The sequence below is a fragment of the Oncorhynchus gorbuscha genome, linkage group LG11 (genome assembly GCF_021184085.1).
Source record: "Oncorhynchus gorbuscha isolate QuinsamMale2020 ecotype Even-year linkage group LG11, OgorEven_v1.0, whole genome shotgun sequence".
Classification (NCBI taxonomy): Eukaryota; Metazoa; Chordata; class Actinopteri; order Salmoniformes; family Salmonidae; genus Oncorhynchus; species Oncorhynchus gorbuscha.
Genome location: NC_060183.1, coordinates 70,611,453 through 70,637,325, shown reverse-complemented (window position 1 = coordinate 70,637,325; position 25,873 = coordinate 70,611,453). Strand labels below are relative to the sequence as shown.

The 25,873-nt window shown below is 44.7% G+C and overlaps 1 protein-coding gene across 1 annotated transcript in view; it reads right to left on the bottom strand.

Moving 5' to 3' along the window:
• Positions 1–25,873, bottom strand: part of LOC124047717 (capon-like protein) — a 186,704-nt gene that overhangs the window by 105,728 nt on the left and 55,103 nt on the right. The window contains exons 7-9 of the mRNA XM_046368020.1: positions 21,789–21,953; positions 16,975–17,182; positions 2,792–3,134 (exon numbers count right to left, since the gene is read on the bottom strand). Of these exons, the coding sequence (XP_046223976.1) occupies positions 2,792–3,134; positions 16,975–17,182; positions 21,789–21,953 (716 nt within the window). The remainder of the gene's footprint in view (positions 1–2,791; positions 3,135–16,974; positions 17,183–21,788; positions 21,954–25,873) is intronic.

Genomic DNA, 25,873 nt, shown 5'->3' with positions numbered 1-25,873 from the left:
GTTGTGTGGGGATGAGAGGAGGCCTGTTCTGTTGTGTTCTGTTGTGTGGGGATTAGAGGAGGCCTGTTCTGTTGTGTGGGGATGAGAGGAGGCCTGTTCTGTTGTGTGGGGATGAGAGGAGGCCGGTTCTGTTGTGTTCTGTTGTGTGGGGATTAGAGGAGTCCTGTTCTGTTGTGTTCTGTTGTGTGGGGATGAGAGGAGGCCGGTCCTGTTGTGTTCTGTTGTGTGGGGATTAGAGGAGGCCTGTTCTGTTGTGTGGGGATGAGAGGAGGCCTGTTCTGTTGTGTTCTGTTGTGTGGGGATGAGAGGAGGCCTGTTCTGTTGTGTTCTGTTGTGTGGGGATGGGAGGAGGCCTGTTATGTTGTGTGGGGATGAGAGGAGGCCAGTTCTGTTGTGTTCTGTTGTGTGGGGATGAGAGGAGGCCTGTTCTGTTGTGTGGGGATGAGAGGAGGCCTGTTCTGTTGTGTTCTGTTGTGTGGGGATGAGAGGAGGCCGGTTCTGTTGTGTTCTGTTGTGTGGGGATGAGAGGAGGCCTGTTCTGTTGTGTTCTGTTGTGTGGGGATTAGAGGAGGCCTGTTCTGTTGTGTGGGGATGAGAGGAGGCCTGTTCTGTTGTGTGGGGATGAGAGGAGGCCGGTTCTGTTGTGTTCTGTTGTGTGGGGATTAGAGGAGTCCTGTTCTGTTGTGTTCTGTTGTGTGGGGATGAGAGGAGGCCGGTCCTGTTGTGTTCTGTTGTGTGGGGATTAGAGGAGGCCTGTTCTGTTGTGTGGGGATGAGAGGAGGCCTGTTCTGTTGTGTGGGGATGAGAGGAGGCCGGTTCTGTTGTGTTCTGCTGTGTGGGGATGAGAGGTGGCCTCTTATGTTGTGTGGGGATGAGAGGAGGCCTGTTATGTTGTATGGGGATGAGAGGATGCCTGTTCTGTTGTGTGGGGATGAGAGGAGGCCTGTTCTGTTGTGTGGGGATTAGAGGATGCCTGTTATGTTGTGTGGGGATTACAGGAGTCCTGTTCTGTTAGAGGAAGCCTGTTCTGTTGTGTTTTGTGGGGATGAGAGGAGGCCTGTTCTGTTGTATGGGGATGAGAGGATGCCTGTTCTGTTGTGTGGGGATGAGAGGAGGCCTGTTCTGTTGTGTGGGGATTAGAGGATGCCTGTTATGTTGTGTGGGGATTACAGGAGTCCTGTTCTGTTAGAGGAAGCCTGTTCTGTTGTGTTTTGTGGGGATGAGAGGAGGCCTGTTCTGTTGTGTTCTGTTATGTTGTGTGGGGATGAGAGGAGGCCTGTTATGTTGTGTGGGGATGAGAGGAGGCCTGTTCTGTTGTGTTCTGCTGTGTGGGGATAAGAGGAGGCCTGTTATGTTGTGTGGGGATGAGAGGAGGCCTGTTATGTTGTGTTCTGCTGTGTGGGGATAAGAGGAGGCCTGTTATGTTGTGTTCTGTTGTGTGGGGATGAGAGGAGGCCTGTTCTGTTGTGTTCTGTTGTGTGGGGATGGGAGGAGGCCTGTTATGTTGTGTGGGGATGAGAGGAGGCCTGTTCTGTTGTGTTCTGCTGTGTGGGGATAAGAGGAGGCCTGTTATGTTGTGTGGGGATGAGAGGAGGCCTGTTATGTTGTGTGGGGATTAGAGGAGTCCTGTTCTGTTGTGTTCTGTTGTGTGGGGATGAGAGGAGGCCGGTCCTGTTGTGTTCTGTTGTGTGGGGATTAGAGGATGCCTGTTCTGTTGTGTGGGGATGAGAGGAGGCCTGTTCTGTTGTGTGGGGATTAGAGGATGCCTGTTATGTTGTGTGGGGATTAGAGGAGTCCTGTTCTGTTAGAGGAAGCCTGTTCTGTTGTGTTGTGTGGGGATGAGAGGAGGCCTGTTCTGTTGTGTTCTGTTATGTTGTGTGGGGATGAGAGGAGGCCTGTTATGTTGTGTGGGGATGAGAGGAGGCCTGTTATGTTGTGTTCTGATGTGTGGGGATGAGAGGAGGCCTGTTCTGTTGTGTGGGGATGAGAGGAGGCCTGTTATGTTGTGTTCTGCTGTGTGGGGATAAGAGGAGGCCTGTTATGTTGTGTTGGGATGAGAGGAGGCCTGTTCTGTTGTGTTCTGGTGTGTGGGGATGAGAGGAGGCCTGTTCTGTTGTGTGGGGATGAGAGGAGGCCTGTTATGTTGTGTGGGGATGAGAGGAGGCCTGTTATGTTGTGTGGGGATGAGAGGAGGCCTGTTCTGTTGTGTTCTGCTGTGTGAGGATGAGAGGAGGCCTGTTATGTTGTGTGGTGATGAGAGGAGGCCTGTTATGTTGTGTGGGGATGAGAGGAGGCCTGTTCTGTTGAGTGGGGATGAGAGGAGGCATGTGGCGTTGTGTGGGGATGAGAGGAGGCCTGTTCTGTCGTGTGGGGATGAGAGGAAGCCTGTTCTGTTGTGTGGGGATGAGAGGAGGCTAGCAGCTCCTGACTCCTTTTCTTCTAGATGAAAGAGAGGGACTGTACTGTCTGTGACTGCCAAATAGGAGCTCCAATACATTGTGTATAATCATGACCAGGCAATGGTGTGTGTGTGTGTGTGTGTGTGTGTGTGTGTGTGTGTGTGTGTGTGTGTGTGTGTGTGTGTGTGTGTGTGTGTGTGTGTGTGTGTGTGTGTGTGTGTGTGTGTGTGTGTGTGTGTGTGTGTGTGTGTGTGTGTGTGTGTGTGTGTGTGTGTGTGTGTGTGTTGCATTGAATAGGCCCTCTGGCATATGGCTACTCTCAAATGTGGCTGGTCTTCAAGAAAGATTTGTACAGTAAGATGTATAAACTAAGCTGTGTTTAGATAGTTTACCTTTCATCCAGGGCTGTCAAATTCCTTGTTTCGAACCGCACAATCTCATTTGACGACACTTCCGAGCTGTCTTTCTGCCCTGGCTTCCCATTGGATATTCTTCTGATGAGTGTGTCTGTCTCCGTCTCCCCCCCGTTTTGAGAGCCCAGTGGTTTGGTCCCATTCTCCAGGTTGAGGAGGTTGAGGTAGGACTCGGCACCATCCACCTGGGAAGCGGTGAGGGGGGGGTTTTGGAGTGGCCCTGCAGGGGTGGAGGTGATGGGCTGGTCCGTGCTGCTCAAGCTGTAATGGTTTTTCAGGTTGAGTGACAGAGACCCGGTCGTCCATGACGACTCCTGATCATCTACAGGGGAAGGAAGAGAAATCTCTTTAACTGACAAAGTTGAACACAAATAGTCAAAAAATGAATATTTTAATGAAATGAAGCAAACAAGTCTAACTTTAGCCCACACTCTCAATGTCCCTAGTTGTTAGTCAGTTTCTCTCACACCTCCTTCCCTGTCTCTTTCTCACAGACAAAAATTACTCAAAATCAAAACACACACACACACACACAGTTGTCAGTCAATTTCCTCTGTCTTTCTTTCAAATCATCATCTCATTATCAGTTTCTCTCTTTCCTTCCTCCATTTCTCTCACTTCTTTCTCCCTATCTCAATCTCTCTCTAACACACACACACACACACACACTCTCCAGAGACAGAGGTTTTGGCTGTGCAGCCGGCAGCGTCTGAGTGGACTGTGTCTTAGATTGGTTGGATTAGCATTTACTAGTTCTGGGTGTACCATGATTTAAGATAGCATGAAACACCACGTGTCAACCCCACAAAAACAAATATACAGACACTACCACACAAATGGTGCCGTACTGGTAGCAATGGCTGACAGGTCCCATTCATTTAGATTTTTTGGGGGCATCAGCTATTTGTGTTTTTATTGCTCTTTTGAATTTGTTTTAATTGGTCATCATGACCAAGATGAAAGACTGTTGTTGTCTTGTTTGGCTAAGATAACTACACTCTAAAAACAAGGGCTTCAACAAGGCTTCTTCTAAGATCCTCAAAGTTCTTTGAAGAACCTTAGGGTTCTTGGCACTGAAAATAGCCCCCAAAAGGTTCTTCCAAGAACCCCATAGGAGGTGTGGTTCATAGAGGAACCTCATTAGTTGGTGGGGGGTTCTTTCAAGGACCTAACTGGCCGATTGAAACATTTGGATTTGAAAAGACAGCAGGTTCAGGCACTAACAGTAACTGAAACATGTAAAGATCTCCTCAATTTACAGTTTTTCTCAGTCGCTTTGATGCATTTCTCAAATCAAAAGTGCCATTCTTGATACTACTTGTACAAATTCCAAATCATCTAGTCACTTGTGCACATCATTAAAGCAATTTCTTATTCCTTTTGAACAAATTGCAATTGATAATGTACAAGTGTCAGCTTTTTTCCACATTATCAATTGCTCATGTCATGTTGATCAAAATATAGTAGATGGTTCTCCGTTGAATAGTCTTACCCCTCAAAACATCTAGGCATTAGTTCCTTGCATAAGCCATTACATGCAAAATTGTTAAACTATTTGTCATAAACTGTCAAGCATAGTTTTACACATGTCTATTAGACCTTTTGTACAAAAACGTGAATTGATGAATCGTGCAGGTGAAATTGAGCCTCACTCATGAAGGAATGTTCAACCAACAATCAACCAGTTGTCTAAATTGCTCAAAGTTGCATCTATTGAAGAATCAATTGGCAAGCATATATAGACAGACCACAACACAGAGTTGCAATTTTCCAATAATGGATGGACCAGGAAACGAACAGGGTCAACAGCCAAGAGGAGGAAGAAGAGGAGCAAGGATGCGTGGTGGAAGGCAAAACAGAGGAAGAGGCAGAAGAGGACATAGGGGCCACTATTGTAGACCATGTTGTCAATCATGGCCTTACAATGGCTGAGACGGGTCGAAGGGTGCAGCCGAATATTGGGAGATCAACCGTGTCCTCAATAGTTCAAACGTTTTGAAGAGAGAACAGGTATGTCCACCAATGTACAGTGCACTGTTACTGTATATAAGCAGTATACTGTATACTTCCTACAATGCTTCATATTACAGTAGTCCACTTGTATTTCACAGCATACAGAAATATACTCTATACAGATACATACTGCACCTTACATGCACCCACCTGTATGCTTTACAGTAAAATGTGTGTTCGCATAGTTTTTGTCTATGTGAAAGTATGCGATGCATCACTGCATTTCCCCACATAGGACTGACTGCAAGATTACCTCAAACCGGTGGCAGAGGACGCCTTTTCACACCTCAACAGGAGGAGGCTATTTGCACCATGGTCCGAGTAAACAATGCCATGAGACTCAGGGAAATACAAAGGACCATTATAGAAGACAACGATGTCATTGAAAACATCCATACGGTTAGCATCTCAACCATCGACAGGGTGCTGCATAGAAACCAGAGGAGTATGAAACAGCTGTACCGTGTACCATTCCAAAGGAATGAGGACAGAGTTAAGGAGCTACGGTACCAGTATGTACAGGTAAAACATATATCTATGCAACTACTTTACAGCAACATTTTATAGTGATACATAGTACAGTAAGCATAAACTGCACACATGTCCATTGCTGTGGAAGGAACATGCAATATATGTACATTTTATGTCACTCTTCCTTACCAAAACAAATTCAACTGTGTGTTCTGGGATATAGCGTATAATGGAGTTGGAATCAAGTGAACCCTCTCACAACTTTTTATACATGGATGAGGCTGGCTTCAACCTGACCAAATGCAGAAGGCGGGGTCGGAATATCATCGGTCACAGACAGAGCTACTGTGGATTTGCCAGGCCAACGGGGAGGAAATATCACCATGTGTGCTGCTATTTCGGAGCATGGTGTCCTAACCCATATCCACCTTACAGGGCGATACAACACCCAGCATCTACTCAACGTTTTAGAGACTCTCTACAGGGCTCTCATCCCTGATGATGAGAGGGGTCTGCTTAGAGAGGATTTGCCAAAGTATGTGGTCATTTGTGATAATGTGAGTTTCCAATCGATCAAACATCATAAGGCAATGGTTTGTGACCCCCCCGAGGATGCTCATAGAATTCCTCCCACCTTATTCACCATTCCTTAATACAAATGAGTAGTTCTTTTCAGCATGGAGGTGGAAGGTGTACGATCGTCCGCCACACACACAGATGACCCTGCTGGCTGCAATGGATGCAGCATGTGAGGACATCACAGTAGACGCCTGCAGAGGATGGATAAGGCATTCCAAAAGATTCTTTCCACGTTGCATTGGAAGGGAAATATCCGGTGTGATGTGGATGAGAATATGTGGGCCGACAGACAGGAACGTCTGGATGTGTAGAGACAGCACAACGGTGCTGTGGGCAAAGTTGTGCCTTCGGGGTGGTTTCCTGTGTTTCTTTCTAATTTAGTTGTTTTTCCTTTGTGCCCCTTGGGTTGTCCAGTCTCTTTCAATCAATAACCCACATACAGTAATATGTAAATAGTACTGTTGAAATTGCTATATGCCATAGAAGTGCAGCCTTGTGCATTTTCAATACAGTAACTGTCATCCAAACTGTAGCCTAAGTTTACATCAGGTATTACTGTCAAAGTACACAGTTACATTGACAACATGCCTAAACATTTTGACGACCTTGTTCGTGAACAATGACTCAATGACTTCTCATTCTGATGACACTGACATGATCATTGGCATGAATATTTACTTTTGAGAGATGTACTATGGATTTTTAGTGACTGACTAGCTTTAGAAACATATCCATTGTATATTGCAGTTTGTACAAATTGTTCTGAGAAATGCACTTGTTATTTTGCACATGTTAGGGATGATGTGAAAAATGCACCAAAGCGACTGAGAAAAACTGTAAGGTTGGTCCCTTATATGATCTAAATGGATATTGTTTTATGATGATACCATCTATCCTTTCAGATTTGTGCAAATCATTCTAAAACAGAAGATGGACACAATTCAATGGATATCAATCAACAAAGAGATAAGAATGTGTTGAAGGCTATGAGAATGTGTTGAAGGCTATGAGAATGTGTTGAAGGCTATGAGAATGTGTTGAAGGCTATGAGAATGTGTTGAAGGCTATGAGAATGTGTTGAAGGCTATGAGAATGTGTTGAAGGCTATGAGAATGTGTTGAAGGCTATGAGAATGTGTTGAAAGCTATGAGAATGTGTTGAAGGCTATGAGAATGTGTTGAAGGCTATGAGAATGTGTTGAAGGCTATGAGAATGTGTTGAAGGTTATAAGAATGTGTTGAAGGCTATGAGAATGTGTTGAAAGCTATGAGAATGTGTTGAAGGCTATCAGAATGTGTTGAAAGCTATGAGAATGTGTTGAAGGCTATGAGAATGTGTTGAAGGCTATGAGAATGTGTTGAAGGCTATGAGAATGTGTTGAAGGCTATGAGAATGTGTTGAAGGCTATGAGAATGTGTTGAAGGCTATGAGAATGTGTTGAAGGCTATGAGAATGTGTTGAAGTCTATGAGAATGTGTTGAAGGCTATGAGAATGTGTTGAAGGCTATGAGAATGTGTTGAAGGCTATGAGAATGTGTTGAAGGCTATGAGAATGTGTTGAAGGCTATGAGAATGTGTTGAAGGCTATGAGAATGTGTTGAAGGCTATGAGAATGTGTTGAAGGCTATGAGAATGTGTTGAAAGCTATGAGAATGTGTTGAAGGCTAAGAGAATGTGTTGAAGGCTATGAGAATGTGTTGAAGGCTATGAGAATGTGTTGAAGGTTATAAGAATGTGTTGAAGGCTATGAGAATGTGTTGAAAGCTATGAGAATGTGTTGAAGGCTATCAGAATGTGTTGAAGGCTATGAGAATGTGTTGAAGGCTATGAGAATGTGTTGAAGGCTATGAGAATGTGTTGAAGGCTATGAGAATGTGTTGAAGGCTATGAGAATGTGTTGAAGGCTATGAGAATGTGTTGAAGGCTATGAGAATGTGTTGAAGGCTATGAGAATGTGTTGAAGGCTATGATAATGTGTTGAAGGCTATGATAATGTGTTGAAGGCTATGAGAATGTGTTGAAGGCTATGAGAATGTGTTGAAGGCTATGAGAATGTGTTGAAGGCTATGAGAATGTGTTGAAGGCTATGAGAATGTGTTGAAGGCTATGAGAATGTGTTGAAGGCTAGCTGTGTTGGGTGCAGATGACTGAACTTGCACACTTTTGAGTCTGTCTGCAGGTATACAGACGAGGATGCATACAAAGGTATTCAATTGGTATTGGTACGTTATGCAGATCACATGTACCATCCTTCTCCCTTACGATCAATGCCCCCTGCACCTCTCTGATTCAGAGGGGTTGGGATAAATGTAGAAGACACATTTCAGTTGAATGCATTCAGTTGTACATCTGACTAGGTATCCCCCTTTCCCTTTCCCTCTTCAATAAAACAACACATTGGCCTCTACTTTGTGGACAAGGTATGTGTATGAAAACCATTATCAAAACAGTTTTTTCATTCACATTCACCACAGAAACCAAGGTATGAATACTGTCGTGTGCATGTTTTGTTAATCATCTGTATAATTACTATTTTTTGGATTCGCAGACATCACCCTCCCTACACCTCTGATGAATATAACAGGAAACCTGTTAGATCACCATGCACTGGAAACGCATTCTGGCTATGGACACGGAGAACATTAACACATGAACATCAACAGGCCAGAGGTTATACACATTAGACTTGGGTTCTGCTGGGAGTTGAAACAGGCCAGAGGATGTACACATTAGACTTGGGCTCTGCTGGGAGTTTAAACAGGTCAGAGGTTATACCCATTAGACTTGGGGCTCTGCTGGGAGTTTAAACAGGTCAGAGGTTATACACATTAGACTTGGGGCTCTGCTGGGAGTTTAAACAGGTCAGAGGTTATACACATTAGACTTGGGGCTCTGCTGGGAGTTTAAACAGGTCAGAGGATATACACATTAGACTTGGGGCTCTGCTGGGAGTTTAAACAGGTCAGAGGATATACACATTAGACTTGGGGCTCTGCTGGGAGTTTAAACAGGTCAGAGGATATACACATTAGACTTGGGGCTCTGCTGGGAGTTTAAACAGGTCAGAGGATATACACATTAGACTTGGGGCTCTGCTGGGAGTTTAAACAGGTCAGAGGATATACACATTAGACTTGGGGCTCTGCTGGGAGTTTAAACAGGTCAGAGGATATACACATTAGACTTGGGGCTCTGCTGGGAGTTTAAACAGGTCAGAGGATATACACATTAGACTTGGGGCTCTGCTGGGAGTTTAAACAGGTCAGAGGTTATACACATTAGACTTGGGGCTCTGCTGGGAGTTTAAACAGGTCAGAGGATATACACATTAGACTTGGGGCTCTGCTGGGAGTTTAAACAGGTCAGAGGATATACACATTAGACTTGGGGCTCTGCTGGGAGTTTAAACAGGTCAGAGGATATACACATTAGACTTGGGGCTCTGCTGGGAGTTTAAACAGGTCAGAGGATATACACATTAGACTTGGGGCTCTGCTGGGAGTTTAAACAGGTCAGAGGTTATACACATTAGACTTGGGGCTCTGCTGGGAGTTTAAACAGGTCAGAGGTTATACACATTAGACTTGGGGCTCTGCTGGGAGTTTAAACAGGTCAGAGGATATACACATTAGACTTGGGGCTCTGCTGGGAGTTTAAACAGGTCAGAGGATATACACATTAGACTTGGGGCTCTGCTGGGAGTTTAAACAGGTCAGAGGATATACACATTAGACTTGGGGCTCTGCTGGGAGTTTAAACAGGTCAGAGGATATACACATTAGACTTGGGGCTCTGCTGGGAGTTTAAACAGGTCAGAGGTTATACACATTAGACTTGGGGCTCTGCTGGGAGTTTAAACAGGTCAGAGGTTATACACATTAGACTTGGGGCTCTGCTGGGAGTTTAAACAGGTCAGAGGATATACACATTAGACTTGGGGCTCTGCTGGGAGTTTAAACAGGTCAGAGGTTATACACATTAGAGTTGGGGCTCTGCTGGGAGTTTAAACAGGTCAGAGGATATACACATTAGACTTGGGGCTCTGCTGGGAGTTTAAACAGGTCAGAGGTTATACACATTAGACTTGGGGCTCTGCTGGGAGTTTAAACAGGTCAGAGGTTATACACATTAGACTTGGGGCTCTGCTGGGAGTTTAAACAGGTCAGAGGTTATACACATTAGACTTGGGGCTCTGCTGGGAGTTTAAACAGGTCAGAGGTTATACACATTAGACTTGGGGCTCTGCTGGGAGTTTAAACAGGTCAGAGGATATACACATTAGACTTGGGGCTCTGCTGGGAGTTTAAACAGGTCAGAGGTTATACACATTAGACTTGGGGCTCTGCTGGGAGTTTAAACAGGTGTTATACACAGAGGTTATACACATTAGACTTGGGGCTCTGCTGGGAGTTTAAACAGGTCAGAGGTTATACACATTAGACTTGGGGCTCTGCTGGGAGTTTAAACAGGTCAGAGGTTATACACATTAGACTTGGGGCTCTGCTGGGAGTTTAAACAGGTCAGAGGTTATACACATTAGACTTGGGGCTCTGCTGGGAGTTTAAACAGGTCAGAGGTTATACACATTAGACTTGGGGCTCTGCTGGGAGTTTAAACAGGTCAGAGGTTATACACATTAGACTTGGGGCTCTGCTGGGAGTTTAAACAGGTCAGAGGTTATACACATTAGACTTGGGGCTCTGCTGGGAGTTTAAACAGGTCAGAGGTTATACACATTAGACTTGGGGCTCTGCTGGGAGTTTAAACAGGTCAGAGGTTATACACATTAGACTTGGGGCTCTGCTGGGAGTTTAAACAGGTCAGAGGTTATACACATTAGACTTGGGGCTCTGCTGGGAGTTTAAACAGGTCAGAGGTTATACACATTAGACTTGGGGCTCTGCTGGGAGTTTAAACAGGTCAGAGGTTATACACATTAGACTTGGGGCTCTGCTGGGAGTTTAAACAGGTCAGAGGTTATACACATTAGACTTGGGGCTCTGCTGGGAGTTTAAACAGGTCAGAGGTTATACACATTAGACTTGGGGCTCTGCTGGGAGTTTAAACAGGTCAGAGGATATACACATTAGACTTGGGGCTCTGCTGGGAGTTTAAACAGGTCAGAGGATATACACATTAGACTTGGGGCTCTGCTGGGAGTTTAAACAGGTCAGAGGTTATACACATTAGACTTGGGGCTCTGCTGGGAGTTTAAACAGGTCAGAGGATATACACATTAGACTTGGGGCTCTGCTGGGAGTTTAAACAGGTCAGAGGTTATACACATTAGACTTGGGGCTCTGCTGGGAGTTTAAACAGGTCAGAGGTTATACACATTAGACTTGGGGCTCTGCTGGGAGTTTAAACAGGTCAGAGGTTATACACATTAGACTTGGGGCTCTGCTGGGAGTTTAAACAGGTCAGAGGTTATACACATTAGACTTGGGGCTCTGCTGGGAGTTTAAACAGGTCAGAGGATATACACATTAGACTTGGGGCTCTGCTGGGAGTTTAAACAGGTCAGAGGATATACACATTAGACTTGGGGCTCTGCTGGGAGTTTAAACAGGTCAGAGGTTATACACATTAGACTTGGGGCTCTGCTGGGAGTTTAAACAGGTCAGAGGATATACACATTAGACTTGGGGCTCTGCTGGGAGTTTAAACAGGTCAGAGGTTATACACATTAGACTTGGGGCTCTGCTGGGAGTTTAAACAGGTCAGAGGTTATACACATTAGACTTGGGGCTCTGCTGGGAGTTTAAACAGGTCAGAGGTTATACACATTAGACTTGGAGCTCTGCTGGGAGTTTAAACAGGTCAGAGGATATACACATTAGACTTGGGGCTCTGCTGGGAGTTTAAACAGGTCAGAGGTTATACACATTAGACTTGGGGCTCTGCTGGGAGTTTAAACAGGTCAGAGGATATACACATTAGACTTGGGGCTCTGCTGGGAGTTTAAACAGGTCAGAGGTTATACACATTAGACTTGGGGCTCTGCTGGGAGTTTAAACAGGTCAGAGGTTATACACATTAGACTTGGGGCTCTGCTGGGAGTTTAAACAGGTCAGAGGTTATACACATTAGACTTGGAGCTCTGCTGGGAGTTTACCTCTCTTTGGATTCTTTTATTCTGCTTTGCCACTAAAACCATAATAAACACGGACAACTAAAATATTGTGTTATTGTTGTTATTGTTATACTTATCATTATTAATAAACCAAATGGTTCTTCAAAAGGTTCTTTGAGGATCCATTAAAAGGGTTTCTTTGAAGAACTTATAGGGGTTCCCCCACAGTTTCAATTTGAAGAACCCCTGAAGGATACTCCAGGAACCTTTTCTTTTTAGAGTGCAGCAGCTAGCTAGCTATGGATTGAATTTGATTGTGATTAATTGCGCAGCCCTAGTGGTGAGCTTTCAGCACCGTGTGGCAGCAGTAACGTTAGCTTCACCCAAGTGGGTGATACACAGAGTTCGTTGAGATTAGTAGCTAGCTAGATAGCTAACCATCAAGCTACAAAGCCTGGAGAAAGGACATTGGGGACAGAAAAGTGAACTGGGCTCATATCTCTATAGGTGCACTGTTGAGGATGCGGACCTAACTGTCTCACCTCCGTGACCATCCATACCTGAAGTTCCTCCTCTCGTAACGCCATCTGAACTGCTTCAATTCATCACTCATCCTTCCAGTAACTAACGTCCTATCTGTGGTGATACAATGTTATTATTTTGGATTTGTTGTAGTTTGTTATATGCTTTTGTATACGCAATTCAGCTTTTAACTGCCATGTATACAACATAAAACTAAACAAACAACAACTACAAAACAAGTCTGCACACACACACACACACACACACACACAAACACACGGTCCAAAATGAACACCTGCCAAGCTCCAAATGGGGGTAGGTTTTCCATTTGGCGAGTGGATCTCAGAAGGCTATCCACCACACTGGAGGGTAAATCTCAGAAGGCTATACACCACACTGGAGGGTAAATTTCAGAAGGCTATCCACCACACTGGAGGGTAAATCTCAGAAGGCTATCCACCACACTGGAGGGTAAATCTCAGAAGGCTATTCACCACACTGGAGGGTAAATCTCAGAAGGCTATCCACCACACTGGAGGGTAAATCTCAGAAGGCTATCCACCACACTGGAGGGTAAATCTCAGAAGGCTATTCACCACACTGGAGGGTAAATCTCAGAAGGCTATCCACCACACTGGAGGGTAAATCTCAGAAGGCTATACACCACACTGGAGGGTAAATCTCAGAAGGTTATACACCACACTGGAGGGTAAATTTCAGAAGGCTATCCACCACACTGGAGGGTAAATCTCAGAAGGCTATCCACCACACTGGAGGGTAAATCTCAGAAGGCTATCCACCACACTGGAGGGTAAATCTCAGAAGGCTATTCACCACACTGGAGGGTAAATCTCAGAAGGCTATCCACCACACTGGAGGGTAAATCTCAGAAGGCTATCCACCACACTGGAGGGTAAATCTCAGAAGGCTATCCACCACACTGGAGGGTAAATCTCAGAAGGCTATCCACCACACTGGAGGGTAAATCTCAGAAGGCTATCCACCACACTGGAGGGTAAATCTCAGAAGGCTATACACCACACTGGGGAGTAAATGTTTGTATCAAAATAGTAATGTAATAAAATATCTGTCCTGATGTCTAGGAGGAAATGACTAGGAAATTCCATTTTACCACAGACTGCCTCTAATGCTCCTAGTTCCGTGGCACTGTTTACCATACAGGACATCAACTACTTGACATTGCTCACTTGCCATGGGTCTGCTGCTAGCTACCGTTCATTAAATAGCTGTTATGTGGTGACATTTACATGAAGTAAGCCAACCTCTGAAACAAAAACCCACCGAAGAAGAGGAGGACGAATCACACAAAAAATAATGTTTTGTGAGAAATGGAGGTTTGGAGATAAAGGAGTCTCAAGAGGCTGGCTACAGTATGATGCTGAGGCTGTGGTGATGAGTTGTTCTGTGTGTCGCCAGTATGCTAAAGATAAAAGCAGAAACAACTCATTTGTCATTGGAAATAAAATGATGAAGCTGGAGAACATTTGTGACCATGAACACAGCAAGTGTCACATTGCCTGCGTGTCTGTGTCCAGATACTGTTTAGGACTCTATGTGCCATTGGCAAGAAGGCGAGACCCCTTTCTGACTTGGAGTGGATGTGTGAGGAAGTGAAAATGTTGTTACTCGTGTAGCTAGACTAGTACTTTTGTAGCTAGTTTTTTCAAGTCTATTTAACAGACGTGGTCCAGTATTTGTAGGTTATTTCTCAGCTCTTGATTAGCTTTGGTTCACCTCAAAATAGTGTATAAATACAACCAAATGATGGGCCTACTGATGCTGACATGGATCTCCATGGCTCTGGAACATTCTATTTTAATGTTTGTCTCCAGATGCTGTTTACATTTTAAAGCATTGTGACACAATTGACTTTACCGATCTTATTGTGTTGATCCTTAAGTAAACAAAGCTTAGAAGGATAATTTAGCACAATCAACTGCCAGCTATATTGGATAACATGATTGTATATTCAAATATTATAGTATTAATATGATGTTTGATTTTTGCTGTTCAGATGAAAAACAAAGGAATCGCTGTGGGCTCAACATACAGAAATAAGAAGCAGGGCAAATGGTTTTTGCACCATATTGCAGAGGTGGAGAGAAACAACATCAGAGAGAATCTGAAAAACACAACATTTCTCTCCATAATGTCAGATGGCTCCACAGACAGTTCTGTGAAAGAGGAGGAGTTAGTTTATGTCAGATTCTGTCACAAGGGCAAGAAATTAAAGGCTGGGAACTTAAATCTAGCCACAGCCAAAAATGAACCAGCATCTATGTGACCTGTATTTTATCAGGGTATTTCTACTCAAAGTAAAGGATTTGTAGACCTGCTTCCCCTGTTTTTCAGGAGAGCACCAGTTCTATGTCCACTGCACTTCTCATAACTATCTTAGCATTGCTGTTGCCCTGTTTTGACTTCTATCTACTCTTATTCAGTGTACACCACACACACACACACACACACACACACACACACACACACACACACACACACACACACACACACACACACACACACACACACACACACACACACACACACACACACACACACACACACACACACACACACACACACACGCGCGTGTGTATGTGTTTGTATGTGTGTGTGTGTGTGTGTGTGTGTGTATGTGTTTATATGCGTGTGTATGTGTTTGTATGTGCGTGTGTGCGTATGTGTTTGTATGTGCGTGTGTGCGTATGTGTTTGTATGCGCGCGCGTGTGTGTATGCGTGTGTGTAGGTGTGTGTGTGTGGGTCTATGATTGCTTAGCTTGCTTAGCAATGTGCATTTCCTAAATGTTGGTATGTAAGTGTGATCTGTCCTTGATGATGAACTGTTGTACATGCAGGGCCAGTGTCCTGGACAGTTTTTAGTCAGCCACCAATTGTGCAAGTTCTCCCACTTAAAAAGATGAGAGAGGCCTGTAATTTTCATCATAGGTACACTTTAACTATGACAGACAAAATGAGAAAAAAAGTATTTGGTCAATAACAAAAGTTTATCTCAATACTTTGTTATATATCCTTTGTTGGCAATGACAGAGGTCAAACGTATTCTGTAAGTCTTCACAAGGTTTTCACACACTGTTGCTGGTATTTTGACCCATTCCTCCATGCAGATCTCCTCTAGAGAGGTTATGTTTTGGGGCTGTTGCTGGGCAACACGGACTTTCAACTCCCTCCAAAGATTTTCTATGGGGTTGAGATCTGGAGACTGGCTAGGCCACTACAGGACCGTAAAATGCTTTTTACGAAGCCACTCCTTCGTTGCCCGGGCAGTGTCATGCTGTCATGCTGAAAGACCCAGCCACGTTTCATCTTCAATGCCCTTGATGATGGAAGGAGGTTTTCACTCAAAATCTCACGATACATGGCCCCATTCATTCTTTCCTTTACACGGATCAGTTGTCCTGGTCCCTTTGCAGAAAAACAGCCCCAAATCATGATGTTTCCACCCCCATGCTTCATATTAGGTATGGTGTTCTTTGGATGCAACTCAGCATTCTTTGTCCTCCAAACACAACGAGTTGAGTTTTTACCAAAAGGTTATATTTTGGTTTCATCTGACCATATGACATTCTCCCAATCTTCTTCTTCTAGCAAACTTCAGACGGGCCTGGACATGTACTGGCTTAAGCAGGGGGGCACGTCTGGCACTGCCGGATTTGAGTCCCTGGCGGCATAGTGTGTTACTGATGGTAGGCGTTGTTACTTTGGTCCCAGCTCTCTGCAGGTCATTCACTAGGTCCCACCGTGTGGTTCTGGGATTTTTGCTCACCGTTCTTGTGATCATTTTGACCCCACAGGGTGAGATCTTGCGTGGAGCCCCAGATCGAGGGAGATTATCAGTGGTCTTGTATGTCTTCCATTTCCTAATAATTGCTCCCACAGTTGATTTCTTCAAACCAAGCTGCTTACCTATTGCAGATTCAGTCTTCCCAGCCTGGTGCAAGTCTACAATTTTGTTTCTGGTGTCCTTTGAAAGCTCTTTGGTCTTGGCCATAGTGGAGTTTGGAGTGTGACTGTTTGAGGTTGTGGACAGGTGTCTTTTATACTGATTAGAAGTTCAAACAGGTGCCATTAATACAGGTAACGAGGGAGGACAGAGGAGCCTCTTACAGAAGAAGTTACAGGTCTGTGAGAGCCAGAAATCTTGCTTGTTTGTAGGTGACCAAATACTTATTTTCCACCATAATTTGCAAATAAATTCATTAAAAATCCTACAATGTGATTTTCTGGATTTTTTTCTCCATTTTGTCTGTCATAGTTGAAGTGTACCTATGATGAAAATTACAGGCCTCTCTCATCTTTTTTAAGTGGGAGAACTTACACAATTGGTGGTTGACTAAATACTTTTTTGCCTCACTGTATAAAGTCATGGATTAACAAACATGCTCAATGGAGAATGACTGTTTTACCTGTACTGTATATTCAACTTAATTGTTCTGGTTCGTATAGTTAGTGCAGGTGACTTACTGTGACCCTGTCTCTCCCCCAGTCCCAGTCCAGCTGTGTGTCTCTCCCCCGGTCCCGGTGCCTTGCTCTCCAGGTGTTTGAGCTGTGTGACCAGCAGGGACAGGTGCTGGAGCAGGTCTCTGTTCTGTAGTAGCAGCTGGTGGACACGAGCCTGAGCCTCTACACGAGCTGCGGTTTCCACTGACATCTGATCCTTCAGGAGCTGCACCTGAGTGGGGGAGATGAGCAGGAAAGAGGGGGGATCAGGAATCAGAACTGTGCCTAGTGGGACTGATGATAATGGGGATGTGGATGGAGTGTGAGGAAGTGTGTGTCTGTGTGTGTGTAGTGTGTGTGTGTGTGTGTGTGTGTGTGTGTGTGTGTGTGTGTGTGTGTGTGTGTGTGTGTGTGTGTGTGTGTGTGTGTGTGTGTTTGTGTGTGTGTGTGTGTGTGTGTGTGTGTGTGTGTGTGTGTGTGTTTGTCAGTAAGTTTTTTTCTGTTTGAAAAATTCTACTTCATGCTACAGCCCCCCCCCGCAGTTGAAAATCTAATTAGATGGAATTTCCCGGACCTGAAATTGAAAAGAATGACGGGTTCCCACTATTATTTGTTAATATAATTCACGGTGAGCTCATTATAGTCTGACGATGCGCATCTGCAAAATAAATGAAAAATATAAATAACTGCGTTTTTGTTGTGCCTTCCAGGCTCATTTTCTACAACAATAGCAGACTGATTCACTCTGTCCCCGTTGTGTTGTGTTGTGTTGTGTTTTGTTGTGTTGTGTTGTGCCTTCCGGGCTCATTTTCTACAACAATAGCAGACGGATTCACTCCGTCCCTGTTGTGTTGTTGTGTTGTTGTGTTGTGCCTTCCGGGCTCATTTTCTACAACAATAGTAGACTGATTCACTCTGTCCCCGTTGTGTTGTGTTGTGTTGTGTTGTGTGTTGTGTTGTGTTGTGCCTTCCGGGCTCATTTTCTACAACAATAGCAGACTGATTCACTCTGTCCCCGTTGTGTTGTGTTGTGTTGTGTGTTGTGTTGTGTTGTGTTGTGTTGTGCCTTCCGGGCTCATTTTCTACAACAATAGCAGACTGATTCACTCCGTCCCCGTTGTGTTGTGTTGTTGTGTTGTGTTGTGCCTTCCAGGCTCATTTTCTACAACAATAGCAGACTGATTCATTCTGTCCCCGTTGTGTTGTGTTGTGTTGTTGTGTTGTGTTGTGTGTGTGTGCATGTAAGTGCACATGAATACGTGAGTGTATCCTTACATAGCTGTGATGGCAGTGCTCCCTAGTGGTCATGCAGAAGAGAGACAGGCAGACAATAGTGCCAAATGAGGCACATGATGCCGTGATTAAGCCAGACAGTCAGTCCCCCATTGCACATCAGTACTACAGTACTGAATAAGACTTGGATATATTATTATATTATGTGTACTGTAAGGCTGGTTATATTATGTGTACTGTAAGGCTGGTTATATTATGTGTACTGTAAGGCTGGTTATATTATGTGTACTGTAGGGCTGGTTATATTATGTGTACTGTAAGGCTGGTTATATTATGTGTACTGTAAGGCTGGTTATATTATGTGTACTGTAAGGCTGGTTATATTATGTGTACTGTAAGGCTGGTTATATTATGTGTACTGTAGGGCTGGTTATATTATGTGTACTGTAAGGCTGGTTATATTATGTGTACTGTAAGGCTGGTTATATTATGTGTACTGTAAGGCTGGTTATATTATGTGTACTGTAGGGCTGGTTATATTATGTACACTGTAGGGCTGGTTATATTATGTGTACTGTAGGGCTGGTTATATTATGTGTACTGTAGGGCTGGTTATATTATGTGCACTGTAAGGCTGGTTATATTATGTGTACTGTAAGGCTGGTTATATTATGTGTACTGTAGGGCTGGTTATATTATGTGTACTGTAAGGCTGGTTATATTATGTGTACTGTAGGGCTGGTTATATTATGTGTACTGTAGGGCTGGTTATATTATGTGTACTGTAAGGCTGGTTATATTATGTGCACTGTAAGGCTGGTTATATTATGTGTACTGTAGGGCTGGTTATATTATGTGTACTGTAAGGCTGGTTATATTATGTGTACTGTAAGGCTGGTTATATTATGTGTACTGTAGGGCTGGTTATATTATGTGTACTGTAGGGCTGGTTATATTATGTGTACTGTAAGGCTGGTTATATTATGTGTACTGTAGGGCTGGTTATATTATGTGTACTGTAGGGCTGGTTATATTATGTGTACTGTAAGGCTGGTTATATTATGTGTACTGTAGGGCTGGTTATATTATGTGTACTGTAGGGCTGGTTATATTATGTGTACTGTAAGGCTGGTTATATTATGTGTACTGTAAGGCTGGTTATATTATGTGTACTGTAAGGCTGGTTATATTATGTGTACTGTAAGGCTGGTTATATTATGTGTACTGTAGGGCTGGTTATATTATGTGTACTGTAAGGCTGGTTATATTATGTGTACTGTAAGGCTGGTTATATTATGTGTACTGTAGGGCTGGTTATATTATGTGCACTGTAGGGCTGGTTATATTATGTGCACTGTAGGGCTGGTTATATTATGTGTACTGTAGGGCTGGTTATATTATGTGTACTGTAAGGCTGGTTATATTATGTGTACTGTAAGGCTGGTTATATTATGTGTACTGTAGGGCTGGTTATATTATGTGTACTGTAGGGCTGGTTATATTATGTGTACTGTAGGGCTGGTTATATTATGTGTACTGTAGGGCTGGTTATATTATGTGTACTGTAGGGCTGGTTATATTATGTGTACTGTAGGGCTGGTTATATTATGTGTACTGTAGGGCTGGTTATATTATGTGTACTGTAGGGCTGGTTATATTATGTGTACTGTAGGGCTGGTTATATTATGTGTACTGTAAGGCTGGTTATATTATGTGTACTGTAAGGCTGGTTATATTATGTGTACTGTAGGGCTGGTTATATTATGTGTACTGTAAGGCTGGTTATATTATGTGTACTGTAGGGCTGGTTATATTATGTGTACTGTAGGGCTGGTTATATTATGTGTACTGTAAGGCTGGTTATATTATGTGTACTGTAGGGCTGGTTATATTATGTGTACTGTAAGGCTGGTTATATTATGTGTACTGTAGGGCTGGTTATATTATGTGTACTGTAGGGCTGGTTATATTATGTGTACTGTAGGGCTGGTTATATTATGTGTACTGTAAGGCTGGTTATATTATGTGTACTGTAGGGCTGGTTATATTATGTGTACTGTAGGGCTGGTTGCACGTGTATGTACAATATATGCAATTTGGCAGACGCTTTTATACAATACGACTTAAAACAATGCGTGCATACATTTATATACTGACAACGCCAGCGGGAATCGAACTCACCACCCTGGCATTGCTACCACAATGTCCTGAGCCACTGGACTGGTGTACAGGATGACCTAGTGAATGTAACGCAGTAGAAACCGATAAAGAGCGTGTGGTGGTCAGCTGATGCCTGAGGAGGACAACTGTGTCTCACTGACCAGACATCTGGACCTCAGATATACAATAGCTTGTGTGTGTGTGTGTGTGTGTGTCACGTTCTGACCTTTATTTCCTGTGTTTTGTATTTAGTTAGTATGGTCAGGGCGTGAGTTGGGTGGGCAGTCTATGTTTGTTTTTCTAGGTTTTGGGTATTTCTATGTTTCGGCCTAGTATGGTTCTCAATCAGAGGCAGTTGTCATTAGTTGTCTCTGATTGAGAATCATACTTAGGTAGCCTGGGTTTCACTGTGTGTTTGTGGGTGATTGTTCCTGTCTCTGTGTTTGCACCAGATAGGACTGTTTTGAGTTTTCACATTTCTTGTTTTTTGTTAGTTTGTTCATGTGAAGTGATTTATTAAAGCATGAATCAAAACAACCACGCTGCGCTTTGGTCCGCCTCTCGTTCAGATGAAGAAAACCATTACAGAGTGTGTGTGTGTTCAACTGGAATAGTAAAAAAAAAAATTAAACTACAATTTAACCAACTGGCGACATTTTGTTTGTCCCCCACCAATGCTATTTCTAGAGGGTTAAGGGTTAGGAGCTAGGATTAGTTTTAGGGTTAGGAGCTAGGTTTTTGGGTTAAAATTAGGTTTAGGGTTATGGAAAATAGGATTTTGAATGGGACTGAATTGTGTGTGTTCACAAGGTCAGTTATACAAGACTGTGTGTGTGTCATAAATGTGTGTTTGCATCTGTGGACGTGTTTAACTATTCTTGTGGGGCCATTTTGTTTTTCCCAAGGTCAAATGCTGTTTCTAGGGGGTTTAGTGTTAAGGTTAGAATAAGTGTTAGGGTTAGAATTATGCTAAGGGTTAGGAGCTAGGGTTAGTTTTGTGTTAGGGTTAGGAGCTAGGGTTAGTTTTGTGTTAGGGTTAGGAGCTAGGGTTAGTTTTGTGTTAAGGGTTAGGAGCTAGGGTTAGTTTTGTGTTAGGGTTAGGAGCTAGGGTTAGTTTTGTGTTAGGGTTAGGAGCTAGGGTTAGTTTTGTGTTAGGGTTAGGAGCTAGGGTTAGTTTTGTGTTAGGGTTAGGTTTAGGGTTAGGAGCTAGGGTTAGTTTTGTGTTAAGGGTTAGGAGCTAGGGTTAGGTTAGGTTTAGGGTTAGGAGCTAGGGTTAGGTTAGGTTTAGGGTTAGGTTTAGGAGCTAGGGTTAGGTTCAGGGTTAAGGCTAGGGTTAGGGTTAGGGAAAATAGGATTTTGAATGGGACTGAATTGTGTGTCCCCACAAGGTTAGCTGTACAAGACCGTGTGTATCATAAATGTGTGTGTGTGTCTCTCTCTCTCACCTGTGCGACGGCCACCTGTGTGTGTTGCTGCTGCTGCTGGATCTGCTGTTGGAGGAGCTGGAGGTAGTGATGCGCCGCCAGCGGGGTCAGAAGCGGAGAGCAAGGGCTGCTGGGAGAAACCACGCCATTCGGAGACACCATGTAGCTGGAGCGGCTCTCATAGTCCTGACGGCAAGACAGTCACGATGAGAAGGGTGGACATACCACCAACCCTGGGCTCAAATACTATTTGAGATATATCAAGGCAAGTATTAACATTGTAAAATGAACGAGGCAGCAGGTAGCCTTGTGGTTAGAGCATTGGACTAGTAACCGAAAGGTTGCAAGATCGAATCCCGAGCTGACAAGGTAAAAATCTGTCGTTCTGCCCCTGAACAAGGCAGTTAACCCACTGTTCCTAGGCCGTGAATGAAAATAAGAATTTGTTCCTAACTGGCTTGCCTACTTAAATGAAGGTAAAGGCATTATTCTAGGCATGAAGATCCTTGAGTTACAAAGCATGAACATAATAGAACTACTTAGGCTGAATCCCCGGGTAGCTTACAATAGAAGCATTTCATACAACCTTATTCTATGGGCAGGACGCAAGATAAGAGGCAGATCAGAGGCATTTCATTCCATTTAGAACATTTGAGGGTGTAACTCTTTCAAATCAAAACAACCACCATTGAACAATCAAACGATACCAAGTTACAGTAACCTGATCATCCAGGCCCAATCTCCACAGGGTGTCACAGCATCTAAAGGCTTGTGTGGGGGATGAGATCTATTGCAGATATGACCGAATTCCTAAAGACAATAAAACCCCTTTTTATGGACTAGTTTACAGTTCACCCTGTACAGATACCAGTTACCACATAGATCATCATCCATATACAAGTTACCACAGAGATCATCATCCATATACAAGTTACCACAGAGATCATCATCCTTATACAAGTTACCACAGAGATCATCATCCATATACAAGTTACCACAGAGATCATCATCCTTATACAAGTTACCACAGAGATCATCATCCATATACCAGTTACCACAGAGATCATCGTCCATATACAAGTTACCACAGAGATCATCATCCATATACAAGTTACCACAGAGATCATCATCCATATACAAGTTACCACAGAGATCATCATCCATATACAAGTTACCACAGAGATCATCATCCATATACAAGTTACCACAGAGATCACGACAACACCTTTTCCCCCTCAAGAGACTGTAAAGACCGGTTGCATCACAGCCTGGTATGGCAAATGCTCGGCATCTGACCATAAGGCACTACAGAGCATAGTGAGTACGGCCCAGTACATCACTGGGGCCAGGCTTCCTACCATCCAGGACCTATACACTCGGTGGTATCAGAGGAAGGCCCAAAAAATAGTCAGAGACTCCAGTCACCCAAGTGAAAGACTGTTTTCTCAAGAGGTACCAGAGTGCCAAGTCTAGGACCAAAAGGCTCCATAACAGCTTCTACATCCAGGCATAAGACTGGTGAACAATCAATCAAATGGCCACCTGGACTATTTACATTGACCCCCCCTTCCATATGTTTTTACACTGCTGCTGTTTGCTGTTCATTATCTATGCATAGTCACTTTACCCCTACCTACAGTACATGTACGAAATAACTTGACTAACCCTAACCTCCACACAGAGACTCGGTACCAGTACCCCTGTATTTAGCCTCGTTAATGTTATTTTATTGTGTTACTTTTTATTTGTATTTGTATTTTACTATTTTTACTTTAGTTTATTTAGTAAATATTTTCTTAACTCTTACTTGAACTGCATTGTTGGTTAAGGGCTTGTAAGTAAGCATTTCACGGTAAGGTCTACACCTGTTGTATTCAGAGCATGTGACAAATAACATTTGATTTGTGAGAAAGGTGGCCCTAGCAAAGATTCAACATCTGCTGGCAAATGTGCCTCTTCCACAGACGGTTCTGAGGGAAATGATAACAGAACTGTTCAAGTGGTGAGAGAGTGGCTCTGCTTCATCACACTACATGTGACATTGACTTCCTGAGCCAAAGAGAGGAGGGTTTAGGTGTCCTGAATGTTGTGTGGATTTACACTGCTACCAGACTGACTCACCTGTTGAACATGCTCAACAGTGACCATGTGACAGTTAAGGAGTTAGCCAGAGCTTCCCTCCTTCTGGACCTACGGAGTCGGAAGGTTCCACTGGCCAAGGACACTGAGGACAACTTCCTGGGCTTCAGGAGGAAGGTTCTACTGGCCAAGGACACTGAGGACAACTTCCTGGGCTTCAGGAGGAAGGATCCACTGGCCAAGGACACTGAGGACAACTTCCTGGGCTTCAGGAGGAAGGTTCCACTGGCCAAGGACACTGAGGACAACTTCCTGGGCTTCAGGAGGAAGGTTCCACTGGCCAAGGACACTGAGGACAACTTCCTGGGCTTCAGGAGGAAGGTTCCACTGGCCAAGGACACTGAGGACAACTTCCTGGGCTTCAGGAGGAAGGTTCCACTGGCCAAGGACACAGGACAACTTCCTGGGCTTCAGGAGGAAGGCCAATGGAAAATTGGACACTTGTGCTGCAGGCTTTGGAGTCTGGTCAGACTGGCTGGACATCAACGACCTGTGGAACAGGACTGGAGTGGAGCTCAGGTGGACACGAACTGATATGGAAACTGAGCCAGTGACAGACTGATGCGTTTGTGGTAGATTGCGGTGTTGTTGTGGAGACTTCTGTCACCCATGATGGAACATCTTATCCTACATGCAGGACAACACTCCTCGGTATCAGATGGATGCAGCTCCTGCAACACTGGACCGGCCTGAGGCTGCAGGGGAAACTCACTGCTCTGGACTGTGATGTCCACTCTGTCTCCCAGCTCCTGCAACACTGGACCGGCCTGAGGCTGCAGGGGAAACTCACTGCTCTGGACTGTGATGTCCACTCTGTCTCCCAGCTCCTGCAACACTGGACCGGCCTGAGACTGCAGGGGAAACTCACTGCTCTGGACTGTGATGTCCACTCTGTCTCCCAGCTCCTGCAACAATGGACCGGCCTGAGGCTGCAGGGGAAACTCACTGCTCTGGACTGTGATGTCCACTCTGTCTCCCAGCTCCTGCAACACTGGACCGGCCTGAGACTGCAGGGGAAACTCACTGCTCTGGACTGTGATGTCCACTCTGTCTCCCAGCTCCTGCAACACTGGACCGGCCTGAGGCTGCAGGGGAAACTCACTGCTCTGGACTGTGATGTCCACTCTGTCTCCCAGCTCCTGCAACACTGGACTGGCCTGAGGCTGCAGGGGAAACTCACTGCTCTGGACTGTGATGTCCACTCTGTCTCCCAGCTCCTGCAACACTGGACCGGCCTGAGGCTGCAGGGGAAACTCACTGCTCTGGACTGTGATGTCCACTCAGTCTCCCAGCTCCTGCAACAATGGACCGGCCTGAGACTGCAGGGGAGACTCACTGCTCTGGACTGTGATGTCCACTCTGTCTCCCAGCTCCTGCAACACTGGACTGGCCTGAGGCTGCAGGGGAAACTCACTGCTCTGGACTGTGCTGACCACTCTGTCTCCCAGCTCCTGCAACACTGGACCGGCCTGAGGCTGCAGGGGAAACTCACTGCTCTGGACTGTGCTGACCACTGTCTCCCAGCTCCTGCAACACTGGACCGGCCTGAGGCTGCAGGGGAAACTCACTGCTCTGGACTGTGCTGACCACTCTGTCTCCCAGCTCCTGCAACACTGGACCGGCCTGAGGCTGCAGGGGAAACTCACTGCTCTGGACTGTGCTGACCACTCTGTCTCCCAGCTCCTGCAACACTGGACCGGCCTGAGGCTGCAGGGGAAACTCACTGCTCTGGACTGTGCTGACCACTCTGTCTCCCAGCTCCTGCAACACTGGACCGGCCTGAGACTGCAGGGGAAACTCACTGCTCTGGACTGTGCTGACCACTCTGTCTCCCAGCTCCTGCAACACTGGACCGGCCTGAGGCTGCAGGGAAAACTCACTGCTCTGGACTGTGCTGACCACTCCCATTCCATGTACCAGAATGCTGCCATTGGCGAGGACATTTTCACCTTTGCTGTTAAGGCGAG